The sequence below is a fragment of the Cyanistes caeruleus genome, chromosome Z, assembly GCF_971803275.1.
Source record: "Cyanistes caeruleus chromosome Z, bCyaCae1.hap1.1, whole genome shotgun sequence".
Taxonomy (NCBI): domain Eukaryota; kingdom Metazoa; phylum Chordata; class Aves; order Passeriformes; family Paridae; genus Cyanistes; species Cyanistes caeruleus.
Window position 1 is genome coordinate 59,979,034 of NC_141732.1, and position 14,644 is coordinate 59,993,677.

The following is a 14,644-nucleotide window of genomic DNA, read 5'->3' on the forward strand; positions in this document are numbered from 1 at the left end:
GCCCCACGGTGAGAGGCCGGATAGAGTAAAGAGAGGACCCCGCTGGCATTTCCAGCTGCTTGAAGTTTCTTTAGCCCAGGAAAGCACGGGGTTGAGAGAAGAGAACTCTTCTTTCCAACACGGAAGTTTGTAACTCTGTTTTTCTTGTCCCAGAATGCCTCTGAGCTATGGAAGCTGAGAGGGTATGCTCACCTTGCCTTCCCTTTCTTTCCCCCCTGGGTTGCCAGGAAACCAAGCCCCCCCTCTCTCCTCCGCTGCCCCTCTGTGGAGAATACTCCTACACCTTTGTGGGCATTTGAAGAAGTTGGTGTCTGTTATTTGTTTTCTTGGTGTGTGTAACCTTGATTTGTAGAAAGTTTGTAAGATGTACTAACTGAGAAAAATAATTGGTTCTTTCTCTGATGTTCCCTCCCTCCGAGAAACCCTATTAAAAGAGACCCCCCAGACCCCAAATCCTTGGTCTCTCGTCCTTTGGATTCCCCTTCACAGAAATAAACTGTGGAATGCAAACCAGAGAGAGAGTCCCCCCCTGATTTCTTTACTTGCTCTATAGACTTGAATTCTTGAAGAAAATCAGTGAATCTCACAAACATATGCTGGCTCAAAACTCGAGTGAAGAGAAACCTCATCACTGAGCTAGCCGGGTCACACTCGAGAAGATCGAGTCAGATGGCGCCCAACGTGGGGCTGGCCTGTCCCTCAATAAAGGGGACAGAAGAACAACGGAAGGTGAGATTCTGACCACCGCTGGGACGACATCTACCCCAGAAGCGTCTCTTCGCTGTTCTAAGTGGAAGACGTGCTGGGGAGAAAAGCAAGAACCCCTGTGCACCGAGGGGCTGCTTTTGAGAGCGAGACAACGGCAGGAGCATTCAGAAGACTGAATTCCCCAAAGGGGGGAAGTGGTGAAGAGGAAGTGGGTGAGAGAAGAGTCCCATCCCAGATGAAACTTCTGGATGCAGAGCAGTTTGGAGCCGTTGGTGAAATAGTTGCAACAGACAGGTGAGATGACAAGATGAGTGCAAGACTGTCTGTAGCACAAAGGGGGATTTTTAATCAAGTGATTGGCATTTTGCAAATTGGAGAGAAACCGTTTTTTAAGAAAAAGGTGAAAAAATTAGTGAATTGGGTTTTTTAAAATTTTCCTCAAGTGTCTCCTGCAGATATAACTTCTGTTTCCTTTTGGAACAGAGTGGGGACAAAATTGACTGAATCTGTGAATGCTGGAGATAGTTCAGCAGAGAAAGTAATCCATTTGTTTGTTTTGATTAGACTAACCCTTATTGAAAAAGAAGAAAAAAGGTTATCCAATCCTAACCCTGGTAACCCTGTTTCTTTACCTCAACCCTGTTACCCTAAGCTGGGAGAGTCCTCTCAGCACCCCTGTTCCAGTAGCTCTGGCCAAGCTGTTGGAAACCTTTCCCTAAAACCCATCCCAGCTCCCTCTCCTACCCCTCTTTACCCTCAATATCCCTCTCCTTTTGTTCCTGGTGGTCTTTTGGGTACACAAAATGGAGGAGACCACATGGTGAGTCTCCCCCCAAGTGTTACACAAAGGGCCCAGGAACTTCAAAATGGTGGTGAGCACATGGCCGACCCCCGAGTTGCTTCTTCTTCCCACAATCCCTTTGTTTCCCCTCCCCCCTTCAACCCTTTCCTCCCCCAAGACCTCCCCCCTCCTGGTCCTCCAGACCCTCCCTCCTCTGCCTCCGCCCCACCCCTCAGGGGTGTCTCCCTCCCAAGGCACCCTGCCCCTGACCCCTCCTACCCCCCCTGCAACCCCGCCTGCCCTCTCTCTGCTGCTGGCTCCCAGGTCACTCCCTCCAGCTCACACAGAGTGGAGAAGGGAGGGGGTGAAGGGACAAACCAGGAACAGAGACCTGCCTTCTTTGCAGCACCTGTAACTTACGGGAGGGGAGGAACATTACCAGAATGGAATGTAATGTCATTTCGATTGAAAATGGAATTATGCAAAGCAGCAAAGGAGTTTGGAAAGGAAAGCCAATTTTTTAAAAGTCTTTTAAAGGCAACCCTCTCCTCCAACCAATTGGTCCCACATGATTTGAAGGGTTTGTTTTCTTGCCTTCTATCCCCAGGAGAATATTTGCTCTGGGAAGGGGCTTGGAAAAGATTGTTGAAAACCCTTTTGGAAGAATTACTGAGCAGTGATTTTGAGGCTTTAGATGAAAGGGGTAAAATAATTACCATGAATAATTTATGTGGCGAAGGTGATTGGAGTGAACCTATTGACCAGGCCCAAAATTTGCCAAAAGGAGTTAGAGAGAAAATAAAGAAAGCTGCAGAGAAAGCATTTTTCAATATTCCTCTTTCTGAATCCGTGGTTCCCTATGCTCAAGTTAAACAGCGTTCTGATGAAAGATTTGTAGATTTTGTGAATAGATTAAAGGTACAGATTGAAAGACAAGTGCAGAATACCACCCTGCACTCTGACTTGCTGTTGGAAATGGCTCGAGTGAATGCGAATGAAGCCTGCAAAGCACTGATTCGGGTGCTGCCGAAGGAACCACCACCGACCTTGACAACTTTAATCGAGATGTGTACAGATGTAATCAGCACTTCAATGCCAAGGACTGAGGATTCCCAGAGAACCCCAGGAAGGATTGCAGCCACAACTGTACCTACTCTGCCATCGCCAGCCAAGCCAAAGGGACTGTTCACCTGTCATCGGTGTGTACAGCCAGGACATTGTGCAAAGTTCTGCCAAGTGTCATATCCTAACAAGCAAGGGCAGGGAAACCAGGAAAAGAGAGGGGGTCCTCAGAACCAAAAAAACTAGATACCCAGTGTTGGGGAAGATGGAACAGGGAAACCTTATGAATGTGATTGTTTGGCACTAGATTGTGAAAATATGAAGGCTAGAATCAAAGTAGAAATGAAAGCCTGCTTTGAGTTATAGGATACTGAGTACTGGTTAACCAAAGAACAATAGCCTAGCCAGCTAGAGGAGAATCCCTGTTGATAAAACAATGTCCTTCTGCTGATAAGAATCCAAAAGTAAAGAAGCAAGGAAAGAACTTGTAAAGCTCTGTAGAGTATAAAATGCAACACTGTATGTTAATATAGGGAAGCCCATAGGTTGTATGTAAATTCTTTAGTGTGTGTGTCTCATGGGGATTGGTTACTGGTAATTAGAATATTCACGACAGAAAAAGATATATTGGATTGTAACAAGAACTTTGCTCTTTTTACTCTTACCTCTTACCTCTTTACTCTTCTCTCTTCCCTCCTCTCTTTACCCCTCTCCCAGCTCCCCTCTCCCCCCTCTTAACTCTCAGCCCCCTCTCCCTGCTCCTACCCCTCTCGCCTTCTCTGCTCTTTCCCTCTGTTGCTCTCTTACTCCCTCCCTCCCCCTTCCAACCTCACCTCCCCTGCTCTACCTGCTCTCTCTCCCCTCCCCTGGACCACGTGGACACCGAGGCTGGTGGCGGACATGGGCCTCCCCTCCTTGTACCCTTGTAATAAATTGCTTATACTTGAACAGCTTGACCCTGGAGAAGTCTCTCACCGCGAGCGAGTGTTTTTACATCACCAATAACCCAGCACGAGTCTATTCCGCGCAGAGACACAAGTGGAATAGAAGTCACAGGGGGAGGGAAAATTGAATGTGATAACACTCTTAAATGTCACATTTCCCACAGGTCTGACTTCTGCCACCGAAATAACACCAAGGGTTATGAAGTTTGGAAGCCAAATTTACCTCTCAAATTGTTTACTGTGAAAGATCATTTTTTTAGGTCTTGCCACTGGACGGTTGTTTCCGTTGACCCGCTGAGGGAAAAACTGACCCCCGACCTGAATTGTAAGTTTCTTGTTATTGGGGACACAAAAAACACACCCCCAGAGATTGAAATTTCTCCTGTCACTCTTTCAGCTGATTTGGAGGCACTCATCCTTTTGGCACGGTGCATCAACCCACCATTCTACCTGGCACAAGGGCAGGTAATTGCTCAAGCTATTCCCATTCCATCAGGGATCCCAGTAGATGATGCAGCACCTCAGATCTACTGGGCTCAAGCAGTGGGAGAAAACAAACCCATCATCTCATGCCATTTGAAGAAAGGTAGTGAAGGCATGGGAATGACAGGCATGATAGACACAGGAGCAGATGTGACTGTCATCCCTGAAAGGAGATGGCCACCACAATGGGAACTGCAACCGATGGTTAGCCACATCCAAGGTATAGGGGGAGCCCAACTGGCCAAGATATCAAAGGAACCCATTCAGATTAGAGGACCTGATGGGCAAATAGCATCTATTCGCCCCATTGTCACTGATTTCCAGGTTCCCCTGTGGGGAAGAGATGTCATGTCCCAATGGGGAGTCCGCATTGAAATTCCGAAAACACCTCAGGATTTTTGATTGCGGCCACTGAGAAGTGCCAGACCCAAAAACTAGAATGGACCACAGATTCCCCAATTTGGATACCCCAGTGGCCGCTGAGTAAAGACAAATTAAAGACGCTAAATGAGTTAGTGGATGAGCAATTGGCCCAAGGCAATAATGAACCTACTTTTAGCCCTTGGAACTCCCCAGTGTTTGTCATTAAAAAGCCAGGGAAAGACAAGTGGAGATTAGTTCATGATCTGAGAGAAATTAACAAAGTCATTGTAGAGATGGGACCTCTTCAGCCAGGAATGCTGTCTCCTGCCATGCTTCCTCAAGATTGGGAATTGGCTGTGATTGACATCAAAGATTGCTTTTTCAAAATTCCTCTAGACCCTATAGATGCCCCCAGGTTTGCTTTTTCTGTGCCTTCCCTCAACAGAGAAGCCCCAATGAGAAGGTTTCATTGGAAATCCCTCCCCCAAGGGATGAAAAATTCACCTGTGATTTGCCAATGGTATGTTGCCACCTTGTTATCCCCTGTGTGAGCTGAGGTGGGGGAAGCCATTATCCTGCATTATATGGATGATGTGCTAGTGTGACCCCCAGGAAAAATTGCTCCAGTCCACACTGGACCAGGTGATCGAAGTTTTAACAACTGCAGGACTCACCCTTCAGGAGGAAAAAGTACAAAAGATGCCTCCTTGGAAATACCTAGGTCTGGAAATCACTGCAAAAACAATTGTTCCTCAGAAATTGGCTTTTAACAGCAATCCCAAAACCTTAGCCGACTTGCACTCTCTGTGTGGAACACTGAATTGGGTTAGGCCTTGGCTAGGCATTGCCACTGATGACCTAGCCCCTCTTTTCAATTTATTGAAAGGGGGAGATGAGCTGAGTGCTCCAAGGACTCTGACTCCAGAAGCCAGGGATGCTTTAGAGAAGGTAAGCAGCATGATGGAGAAGAGACAGGCACATAGATGCCATGCAGAGCTGCCTTTCAGATTTATTGTAATGGGGAAATTGCCACACCTTCAGGCGTTGATTTTTCAGTGGGACAAGGACCAGAAAGACCATTTGATAATAATTGAGTGGGTCTTTCTCAGTCACCATCGGTCCAAAAATATTACAAGGCCACAGGAATTGATGGCCCAGCTGGTTGGAAAGGCCAGGCTGAGAATGAGAGAACTTGCTGGCTGTGATTTTTCATGTATACATTTGCCCCTAAGCCTCTCTGAGGAAGAAACCTCCTCAGTGAAGATGACCAGGGAAATGTTTGAGCACCTCTTGAGGAATCAAGAGACCCTGCAAATTGCTCTGGAGAATTTTACTGGGCAGATTTCAGTTCATGCCCCTGCACACAAATTGTTTAATTCAAAATTTAATTTGGTACCAAAAGATAAGAGGAGTCAGAAGCCCCTTGAAGCTTTGACTGTTTTTACTGATGCTTCTGGAGCATCCCGAAGGTCAGTAATGACCTGGAAAGATCCTCAGACGCAGCAGTGGGAATCAGATATTGGTTATGTGGAAGGATCCCCTCAAATTGCTGAGTTAGCAGCAGTGGTTAGAGCATTTGAGAGATTTTCAGAACCATTCAATTTGGTCACTGATTCAGCCTATGTAGCAGGAGTGGTTTCCAGAGCAGAAAATGCAGTTCTCAAGGAGATCTCAAACAGAACTTCGTTTGAATTGCTTTCAAAATTGATTTATGCAGTGTCCCATCGAGAACATCCTTACTTTGTTATGCATACCCAGTCGCACATGGAATTACCTGGTTTCATAGCAGAAGGGAATGACAGAGCTGATTCCCTGGCTGCTGCCCCTGTTGGGCTGGCCAGACTCCCTGACCTGTTTCAACAGGCAAAATTAAGCCATGAAATGTTTCATCAAAATGTACCAGGCCTGATTCGACAGTTTAATCTGAAACAAGATCAAGCCAAAGCCATTGTGGCCACATGTCCCCACTGTCAGCAGTCAGCTCTGCCATCCCTGGGTGCTGGAGTCAATCCAAGGGGACTTGAAAGCTGTGAAGTATGGCAAACTGATGTAACACACATTCCTGAATTTGGACAGGTAAAATATGTACATGTATCTATTGATACCTTCTCGGGAGCAATTTTTGCCTCAGCCCATGCAGGAGAAAAAGGTGTGCATGCCACAAAGCACCTATTGCAAGCTTTTTCTGTGCTAGGAATCCCTAAAGAAATTAAAACAGATAATGGACTAGCATATATTTCCAAAGTGTTTAAGGAATTTTTGCAGGAATGGGGAGTGAGACACAAGACAGGAATCCCACATTCTCCAACAGGTCAAGCAATAGTAGAGAGAGCACACCAGTCACTCAAAAGAGTTTTGAAAAATCAATGGAAAGACAAAGTAAAGTTAACACCACAGGAAAGATTATGCAAAGCCCTGTTCACTCTCAATTTTTTAAATTGTTCTATGGAAGATCAAAACCCCCCTGTGGTTAAGCATTTCTCCCCTCATGGCAAACACAAGCTCAAGGAACATCCACCAGTGCTGATGAGAGACCCTGATAGTGGAAAAATTGAAGGTCCCTACAAATTAGTGACATGGGGAAGAGGATACGCTTGTGTATCAACACCCCTGGGTTTGCGGTGGGTCCCACAGAGGTGGGTAAAACCGTACATTGAAAAACACCCCACAAGACCCCCCGATATTTCAGTGGCAGAAGTTCAAAGGACAAACAGGTATTTGGGTGGAGAAGGAAATCCAGATTCTCCATTCTACCCTGACTTTCCACTGTTGAATCTGTTTATTGATGAATTCAGCTAATGCTTTTTGTTCCTTGTTAACCTGTATTTTAGGAAGAAACCATCACCAGCATGACAGTTTTGTGGACATTTTCTCAGGATGGGGAGTTTCGGGATGGCTGTCTTTTGTTTTCCGGACTGTTTTAGGGTTTTTTGCAATCATTGTTGTTGTTGTTCTGATTATGTTTTCTGTTTTGTAACATTGGTGTGTTACCACCACCAACAAGTTAATTTCTCCTGCACCTCAGATAAATGCTGTGGAATTCCCAAATCCCAATACACCCCAAACCCCTTCCCCTTGGTTTGAAGAAGTAAAACCAAGTTCCCTTCCTTCTTTTGGAAAAAATTAGGGGGAGATGTTGTAGCTGATAGCCTGAAATGTATCTTTTCCCATCTTTTAGTTGTGATTCTCCCCCCACCCCCAGCTTCTCTTTTTCCTAATTGTTTACCTGGCGTCAAGTTACCATGGTTACTGAAGTTTCTCTCCTCAGCCCCACGGCGAGAGGCCGGATAGAGTAAAGAGAGGACCCCGCTGGCATTTCCAGCTGCTTGAAGTTTCTTTAGCCCAGGAAAGCACGGGGTTGAGAGAAGAGAACTCTTCTTTCCAACATGGAAGTTTGTAACTCTGTTTTTCTTGTCCCAGAATGCCTCTAAACTATGGAAGCTGAGAGGGTATGCTCACCTTGCCTTCCCTTTCTTTCCCCCCTGGGTTGCCAGGAAACCAAGCCCCCCCTCTCTCCTCCGCTGCCCCTCTGTGGAGAATACTCCTACACCTTTGTGGGCATTTGAAGAAGTTGGTGTCTGTTATTTCTTATCTTGGTGTGTGTAACCTTGATTTGTAGAAAGTTTGTAAGATGTACTAACTGAGAAAAATAATTGGTTCTTTCTCTGATGTTCCCTCCCTCCGAGAAACCCTGTTAAAAGAGACCCCCCAGACCCCAAATCCTTGGTCTCTCGTCCTTTGGATTCCCCTTCACAGAAATAAACTGTGGAATGTAAACCAGACAAGACTTGAATTCTTGAAGAAAATCAGTGAATCTCACAAACATATGCTGGCTCAAAACTCGAGTGAAGAGAAACCTCATCACTGAGCTAGCCGGGCCACACTCGAGAAGATCGAGTCAGGTGCCCAGTGACAGAACCCAAGGGAATGGCATGGAAGTTGCGCCAGGCAAGGTTTAGGTTGGATATCATGAAAAGGTTCTTCACCCAGAGGACGGCTGAACACTGGAACAGGCTCCCCAGGGAAGGGGTCACAGCACCAGCCTGACAGAGCTCAAGAGGTGTTTGGACAATGCTCTCAGGCACATAATGTGATTTATGGGGGTTGTCCTATACAAGGCCAAGAGTCAGACTTTATGACCCCTTTGGGTCCCTTCCAATTCAGATTATTCTGTGATTCTGTGAATTAAGGGTCTACATCAAATCAAATACACTACCCACTCATCACAAAATCAGCCTTCTCCTATACATCTTTAACCCAGTTCTGTGGAGCTACATGGTACTCTATTTTTAATTTATAGTCCAACTGCCTATATTACAGGAGTGAATCATGCATAGCTATTGAACTCTACCTAAAGCAACACCTGCAGCCCATTTTTAATCAATATTCTGTAAAAAATTAAAATCTACCCTTTCCCACAGAAAGGTTTTACACCTGTGAATCAGTGTGAGGGTTTGTGAATTTTTAATAAATTATTGACAGAACAAGAAAAAAAAAACTATGTCTTTTGTACCCAGTTTGCAATTGCACTGAACACTAGCATGTATCTTTGACCTGTTCACCTGTCATTCTTGTCTATATCGACTCATAATCACTACTCAGTCAGATCCATATCAACTGAGTATCAACCCAAGTGAGAACAATTAGTTCTAGTAAAAGAATTAATAACAGGCTAATAATTTTTCAGATAACTGAGATAATACATTTCAAGTAATTTCAACTCAGACTGTGAACAGCTACGTGAAAATTCTTCATAAAAATCTCTTTTACATAAAGGTAAATTCTCTCATAAGTATGATAAAAAGCTCCAATTACTCAAATCTAACAATAGGCCTACCAAATTCAACCCTGCCAAATCACAGAATCACGGGGAAAACACAAGCATGCAAGGAGAGGGAGAGATCCCTAACTTGTGGCCCCTTTTAAGCAAAGACCAGTGTCCTTAAAAAGCCTGACAGCCAAGTATTTGTCAAAGGAGACTTGAGAAGAGCTCTGCCTATGTGACACTAACATTAACCTCTTTAGGAGGCAAGTCTGATCAGCAGCTCCAGATGAGAAATAAATACTTCTGAGGAACCTGCACCTCCACCCTGTGCACCATCTGCTCAGATCTGCATAGACGGCTCTTGCCTGCTTTTGCACCAGCATGAAAGAAGCTGCAGTCAGGCACAGATAAAAGATGTGGAGAGACAGGAAGGAAGAAGTCTGTGGCAGACAGATATGCCATAAAACTATATAGGTGATGACTTAAAGGGCCTTAAGGAAGCAAGGCTCACTGAATTTTTCATTAGTCTATTGTTTTTTATGACCATTTAAAGTACTTATTTTCAAAATGGTGCTGCATCTTCCTCTTCCTATAGTTTAAGCATCACAGCAAAACAAAAGCACAATATTGCTAGCAGCATGCTGTGCAGATAGAAAAATGCCACCAAAGAGCAACACATCCCTTTTTAAATTTATTTAATTTCAAAGAAATACTTTTTTTATTCCCAAATACAGAAAAGAAGAAAAAAATGTGGGTTTAATGCAATTTAAATTCATTCCTGACCATTCATCTACTTTCTTTTTTATTTCAATTAAGTAATTCAAATATTTCATTTACAATTAACAAATTTAATTTACAATTAACAAAATACATAGGTTGACACTTAATTCCTTGGAAAATATTAGGGAAATACTAGGGAAAATATTAGGGTTCCAAGTACAGAACTTCCAATAGAATTAAGTGTTTGTAGTTAGTGTGCAGTCAAAAAAGCCGTATCTGCCTCAAAGAGCCACAAACAACACCACCACCATGCAGAAGCCAGGATTAAAATTAATAGGTGAAGATATGTTGCATTTAAAGTGAAATACTACTTCAGATAGATCATGGAGAAACCAGCCATCTAGCTATCAATTTGATATGAAAAAGTGTCATGGTGAAATCAGGGTTCAATATTGGCTGACCAAAGCTGCCTTTAACGCGAATATTGTGTTTAAAAAATCCTAAATAAATCACAAAATAAGCTTCCCCTAGAAATTAGATATGGATCAACAAAGTTTTAATGACCAGCAAAAGGCAGGAGAGGGGAGATCAATAATTTTTTTTCATTCTTTATACAAGAAATATATTACCATAACTCTTTAAAGAATAGTATGGGCTAGTACACAGGACCTTGCATTAAATTTCAGCTCTTCTTAAGATATTAATAAACAGAAACACAAAGCAGTAAAATGAATGCTTGAAACCAAAAAGCTGGAAGTTCAAGTGTATGATGCATCTCTGCCCCTTTCTCTTCCCTTACCATTTTGCCCAAAAGACTTCATTAAAATCATGCTTCACACATCTATGTCCTCATGAAACCAAAGTACATCAGGAAGTGGAAACAGATATTGATAGAAAAGAATGCTCAGTAGAAAGGACAGCTGTCTTCTATTGCATACATTTTTTTAAGGAAATAAACCATTTAAATACAAACAGCTATAGGAATGCAACCTTCAGCTCAGGCTTTATCCAAAATACAGTAACCCAATTTAGAGTTACTGCCACCATTATTCACCTGCACTCAACATATTTAGTAATGTTGTGTGTAGACATGCATTACGTACTTTAAAAATGCAGCTTAAGGATGGGAGATTGGATTTCAAATAGGCTCTGGTTTGATCCCCATCCTCCCACCAGCAGACACAGAGACACAATTTTTTTTTTACACATCAAGCATTGAAAAAAAATTACTCACCAAACTAGCAGTGAGTGAAGGTGCTGACTGTCCAAGTGTTTGGTAGCGCATCCGAACAAGATTAGTGGTTTCTATAGGCTGCCACAGCTGCTGTCCAGTTGAACTGGGAAGCAAATATTTGCCTGTCAAGTTTAGAAAGAGTGAGTTAAAATACGAGATGCTGCAGTTGAGGCAATGCAATGGACAGTCTACTGTAACACTCTTGCCACAGTAAAACATCTTTCACTGCAGCCCTGACCAGAGCTGATTGCAACAGAATTCCTGCCATTCACTTGCTAGTCCTTCACATCATTCTTACACTAGATACAGCTCTCTGTTCTCAAAACTGTACCTTTTTCCTACATAGAAACATGTTTAAAGCAACAACAGATGCAAACATCTAAAATGCTAGTTCTGAACCAAAAGAAACTTAAACTCTAAAAGCATTCAAAAATGAAAACAAGAAAAATTGTACCAAGAAATATTCTTCCATTTACCCCTTGAAGGAATAAGGTTTTGAATCTGACAGACTAAGGGAGATTTATTGGAATAAGACACTTACCATGTGGAGGATTACAATATTTTATGGGTGAGGAATATTCTGCTTCTATTCCAGAATTCTTCATAATCTACCTAATATTTATCATTCAGCTCGCAAGAATCTTTATCCAGTGTCCCAAGTAAGGGGAGATGACCAAGGTGCAGGCCAGCCATTCCTTAGGAGTACTCACATGGGGGTCTCGGCGCCTATGCTCTCTGCTCAGTGATGTCACTTGACTGTGGGCAGGAAACCGCGAGCCCAGGGCTACACAGGGTCACATTCCCCATCCCAGTGTGACACCACCCAGTCAGGATTGTCTCCCTACAGGTACTAATGAGGCAGACCACATCTCATGAAGTTCATGAAGCTCATGAAGCTCATGAAGCTTGAGCTACAAACTGGCAGCAAGGAGAATATTCAGGAAATTACACTAAGGTGACAAGCATGTATCAATACTGTTAATTTCTGCTTACTTTCAGCCACTGTCAAGAAACAGAACAACAAGCTATATACTGGTCTTGGCAGTACGTGGTAATGCACATTTCTGGGCATTCCTTAGTTTCTGTGTAAGCCCTCCCCGCAGCTGTGACGTGTTTTTCCCCCTCCCCTCCCTGTCCCTAAAATGTTATCCCATTGGTTGGTGTTGTTATATGTCTCCCCGCCCCTCTCCCGAGGTTTGAAAATGCCCAGGAGACGTTTTTCTTTTTCCTCCTGGATCCCAGCCTGAATAAACATCCAACATTATCCCGGGGGGAAAAGCAGCCTTTTGGTCTTTTATCTTGGTCGTGAAGAACCCCCCATCCCTCCCCTCGACAGAGCTAGCCCGGATTACTTCGGGGGGGTGGGAAGGGGGCTTACTTCAGCAGTATGTCCACCTAAGTTCTTACTTATCTCTGCAAACTATACAAAAATGAGATAATCACATTACTAAAGCAACTGACTTCTCTTGGAAGACCAACAAGCTAATGCAAAGCAACAATTCCAACACGTTTTTATTTTTCATCAAATCTCAGTTCAAAAACACAATGCAAGATCTTGACTAACCAGATCAAATGAAAAACATCTCCAATCCACATGGCCTAAACATTACTTTCCTGAAGTTATTAAACCCCACCTCATTAATTTTGTCATCTCAGACACTGACTATGTGCATGACCACTGGCACAAGATGTTTACCCTGGTAAATTGGAACAGGTCTGCCAAGAAATCAAAAGCCTCAACTTCGTAACTTTATTTTAATAGTAGATCCACAGAGAGGTTCTGAGGCCTCTGGGAAGTGACTGTCTTGGAATCCAGAAGTTCCCAATCAGCAGCATAGAAAGTCTTCTAACACTTTCCAATTAGTCTTCCTAATGTGTTCTTTGTTACATTGGTAAAGCAGAACCCATAAACATTTTTTCACTCAATTTGCTAACAGTCTGCCCAAGACTAAAAGAAAAATGCACAGCCAATCTGTGGTTTCTTGCCCAATTATCTAGGACAACATTTCCCAGAACTGGAAAACTTGAATTAATTTCCCATTTGCTCTCTCTGCCTCTTTCTATAGAATTTTGGTTCCCTTTTCACATAGGGTCCCATAATCCTCATCTAAAAGGGTGCCATAAAAAGCTTAAGGCATTGATTGCAATATACATATCTTTGATATTCCATTGACGTCAATCCTGAAATATACCAGTGACATATGCAGCCAGAGAGAGCTTTGTATCAATCACCTCAAAAGGTTCCTTCTCATCTGGACAGGAAAAATAGAATTAAGAAGTGATTGCAAAAAACTAAGTTATACAAACCTTCCATTTAAATATATATGTTTTACTTCTTTAATGCTTTCTACATGAAAAGAGGTCTATACCTTTTCTTTCCTTCCTTTTTGACTCTACTTCTCAGACACTGGTAAGATCAAGTTCTCAGATTAGGGTGAAATCAAACATTTCCTAGTGCTGAGACCCAGAGGTTTCCAGACTTCCAGCACCATCCAGATAGTTCCAAACAAACCATCAGCATAATGCTTCAGCAGTACCTATTTTGTCAAGCAGACACACAGTACACATAACTTTTTCAGAAACTCTTCATTAGTCCACTTTAGAAGCCAGGAAAATTATGTTAAATTATTTCCAACTTCATCACTGTAACATATTATTAGGGCATTTTATCCTCATAGAAATCAATATTTGAAAAGCAGAAAGTCTTGCCCTGATTCCTTCAAGAAAGAAAAAGGTTCGTTCTATTAAAGTTTGTTCTAAAACTGGGGAACATTACCACTCTATGGTTAACAAGTGCACTTTCTCATAGGGCACTGTTGTTTAGGAATGGTATTCCCCAACATAGGTTTCCCAGTAAAAAAGAAAATTGTAAGATGCTCCCCTCCCACTTTAGTGAGACATAAAAAGGCAGAGATAAAGGATTGATATAAGGTTATTTACTGGAAACAGTAATGAGATAAGAAAATAAACAGCAACAGCAATAACACTACACAAAAAAAGTATACATGAAGAGAGGGTTACTTACAAGCAAAATGCTCAGCAAGTCTAGGACAACAAAAAACAGTAACACAGACCCTCCACCCACCACACCTTCTCCAGGATCAGTAAGAAGCCCCTTTCTTGTTCATAGCAAGAGAAAGAGACCTTTTCCCTTACCTCCCCAGCAATGAGACAAGATGGTAATGAATAACATTTGTATCTTGGCCTTGCCCACTCAGCACAGCACATGGCAGCCCAGAATTCTTGGGCTCAGCCTCATGGGCAGCTAGGACTACAGCACACACCACCACACCCAGTACCGTAAAAAAAAATAAAAAATTAATTCTATCCTGGCTAGAACTAGGACACAGGGCATTAAAACCAGTCTCAAAACCCCCTATCAGACACTAGACCCTTCCCAGACTGCACTAATTTTCATTTCCACCTGAGCCTCTCAAGAAAAAAGAAAGCAATCATTTGCATTTAGTACATAAGTTAACATTGTTTTGTTTAAGTCTGGATCCCAAGCCAAAAAGGTTTAAATAACAAGACAATTAGTCCAGGAGGATAAAGATATATAATAAATAAGGGCTATTATTAATGCT

General features: G+C 42.9%; 1 protein-coding gene across 10 annotated transcripts in view; it reads right to left on the minus strand.

Annotated features, from left to right (window-relative positions):
• Positions 1–14,644, minus strand: part of MAST4 (microtubule associated serine/threonine kinase family member 4) — a 286,733-nt gene that overhangs the window by 195,423 nt on the left and 76,666 nt on the right. For 9 of the 10 annotated variants that reach the window (XM_086869392.1, XM_086869390.1, XM_086869389.1 and 6 more), the window contains one exon: positions 11,061–11,182. In XM_086869392.1, coding sequence (XP_086725518.1) covers positions 11,061–11,182 — 122 coding nt within the window. Of the gene's footprint in view, positions 1–11,060; positions 11,183–13,429; positions 13,600–14,644 lie in introns of those variants that run through there. The other variant, XM_086869402.1, reaches the window with a different exon arrangement.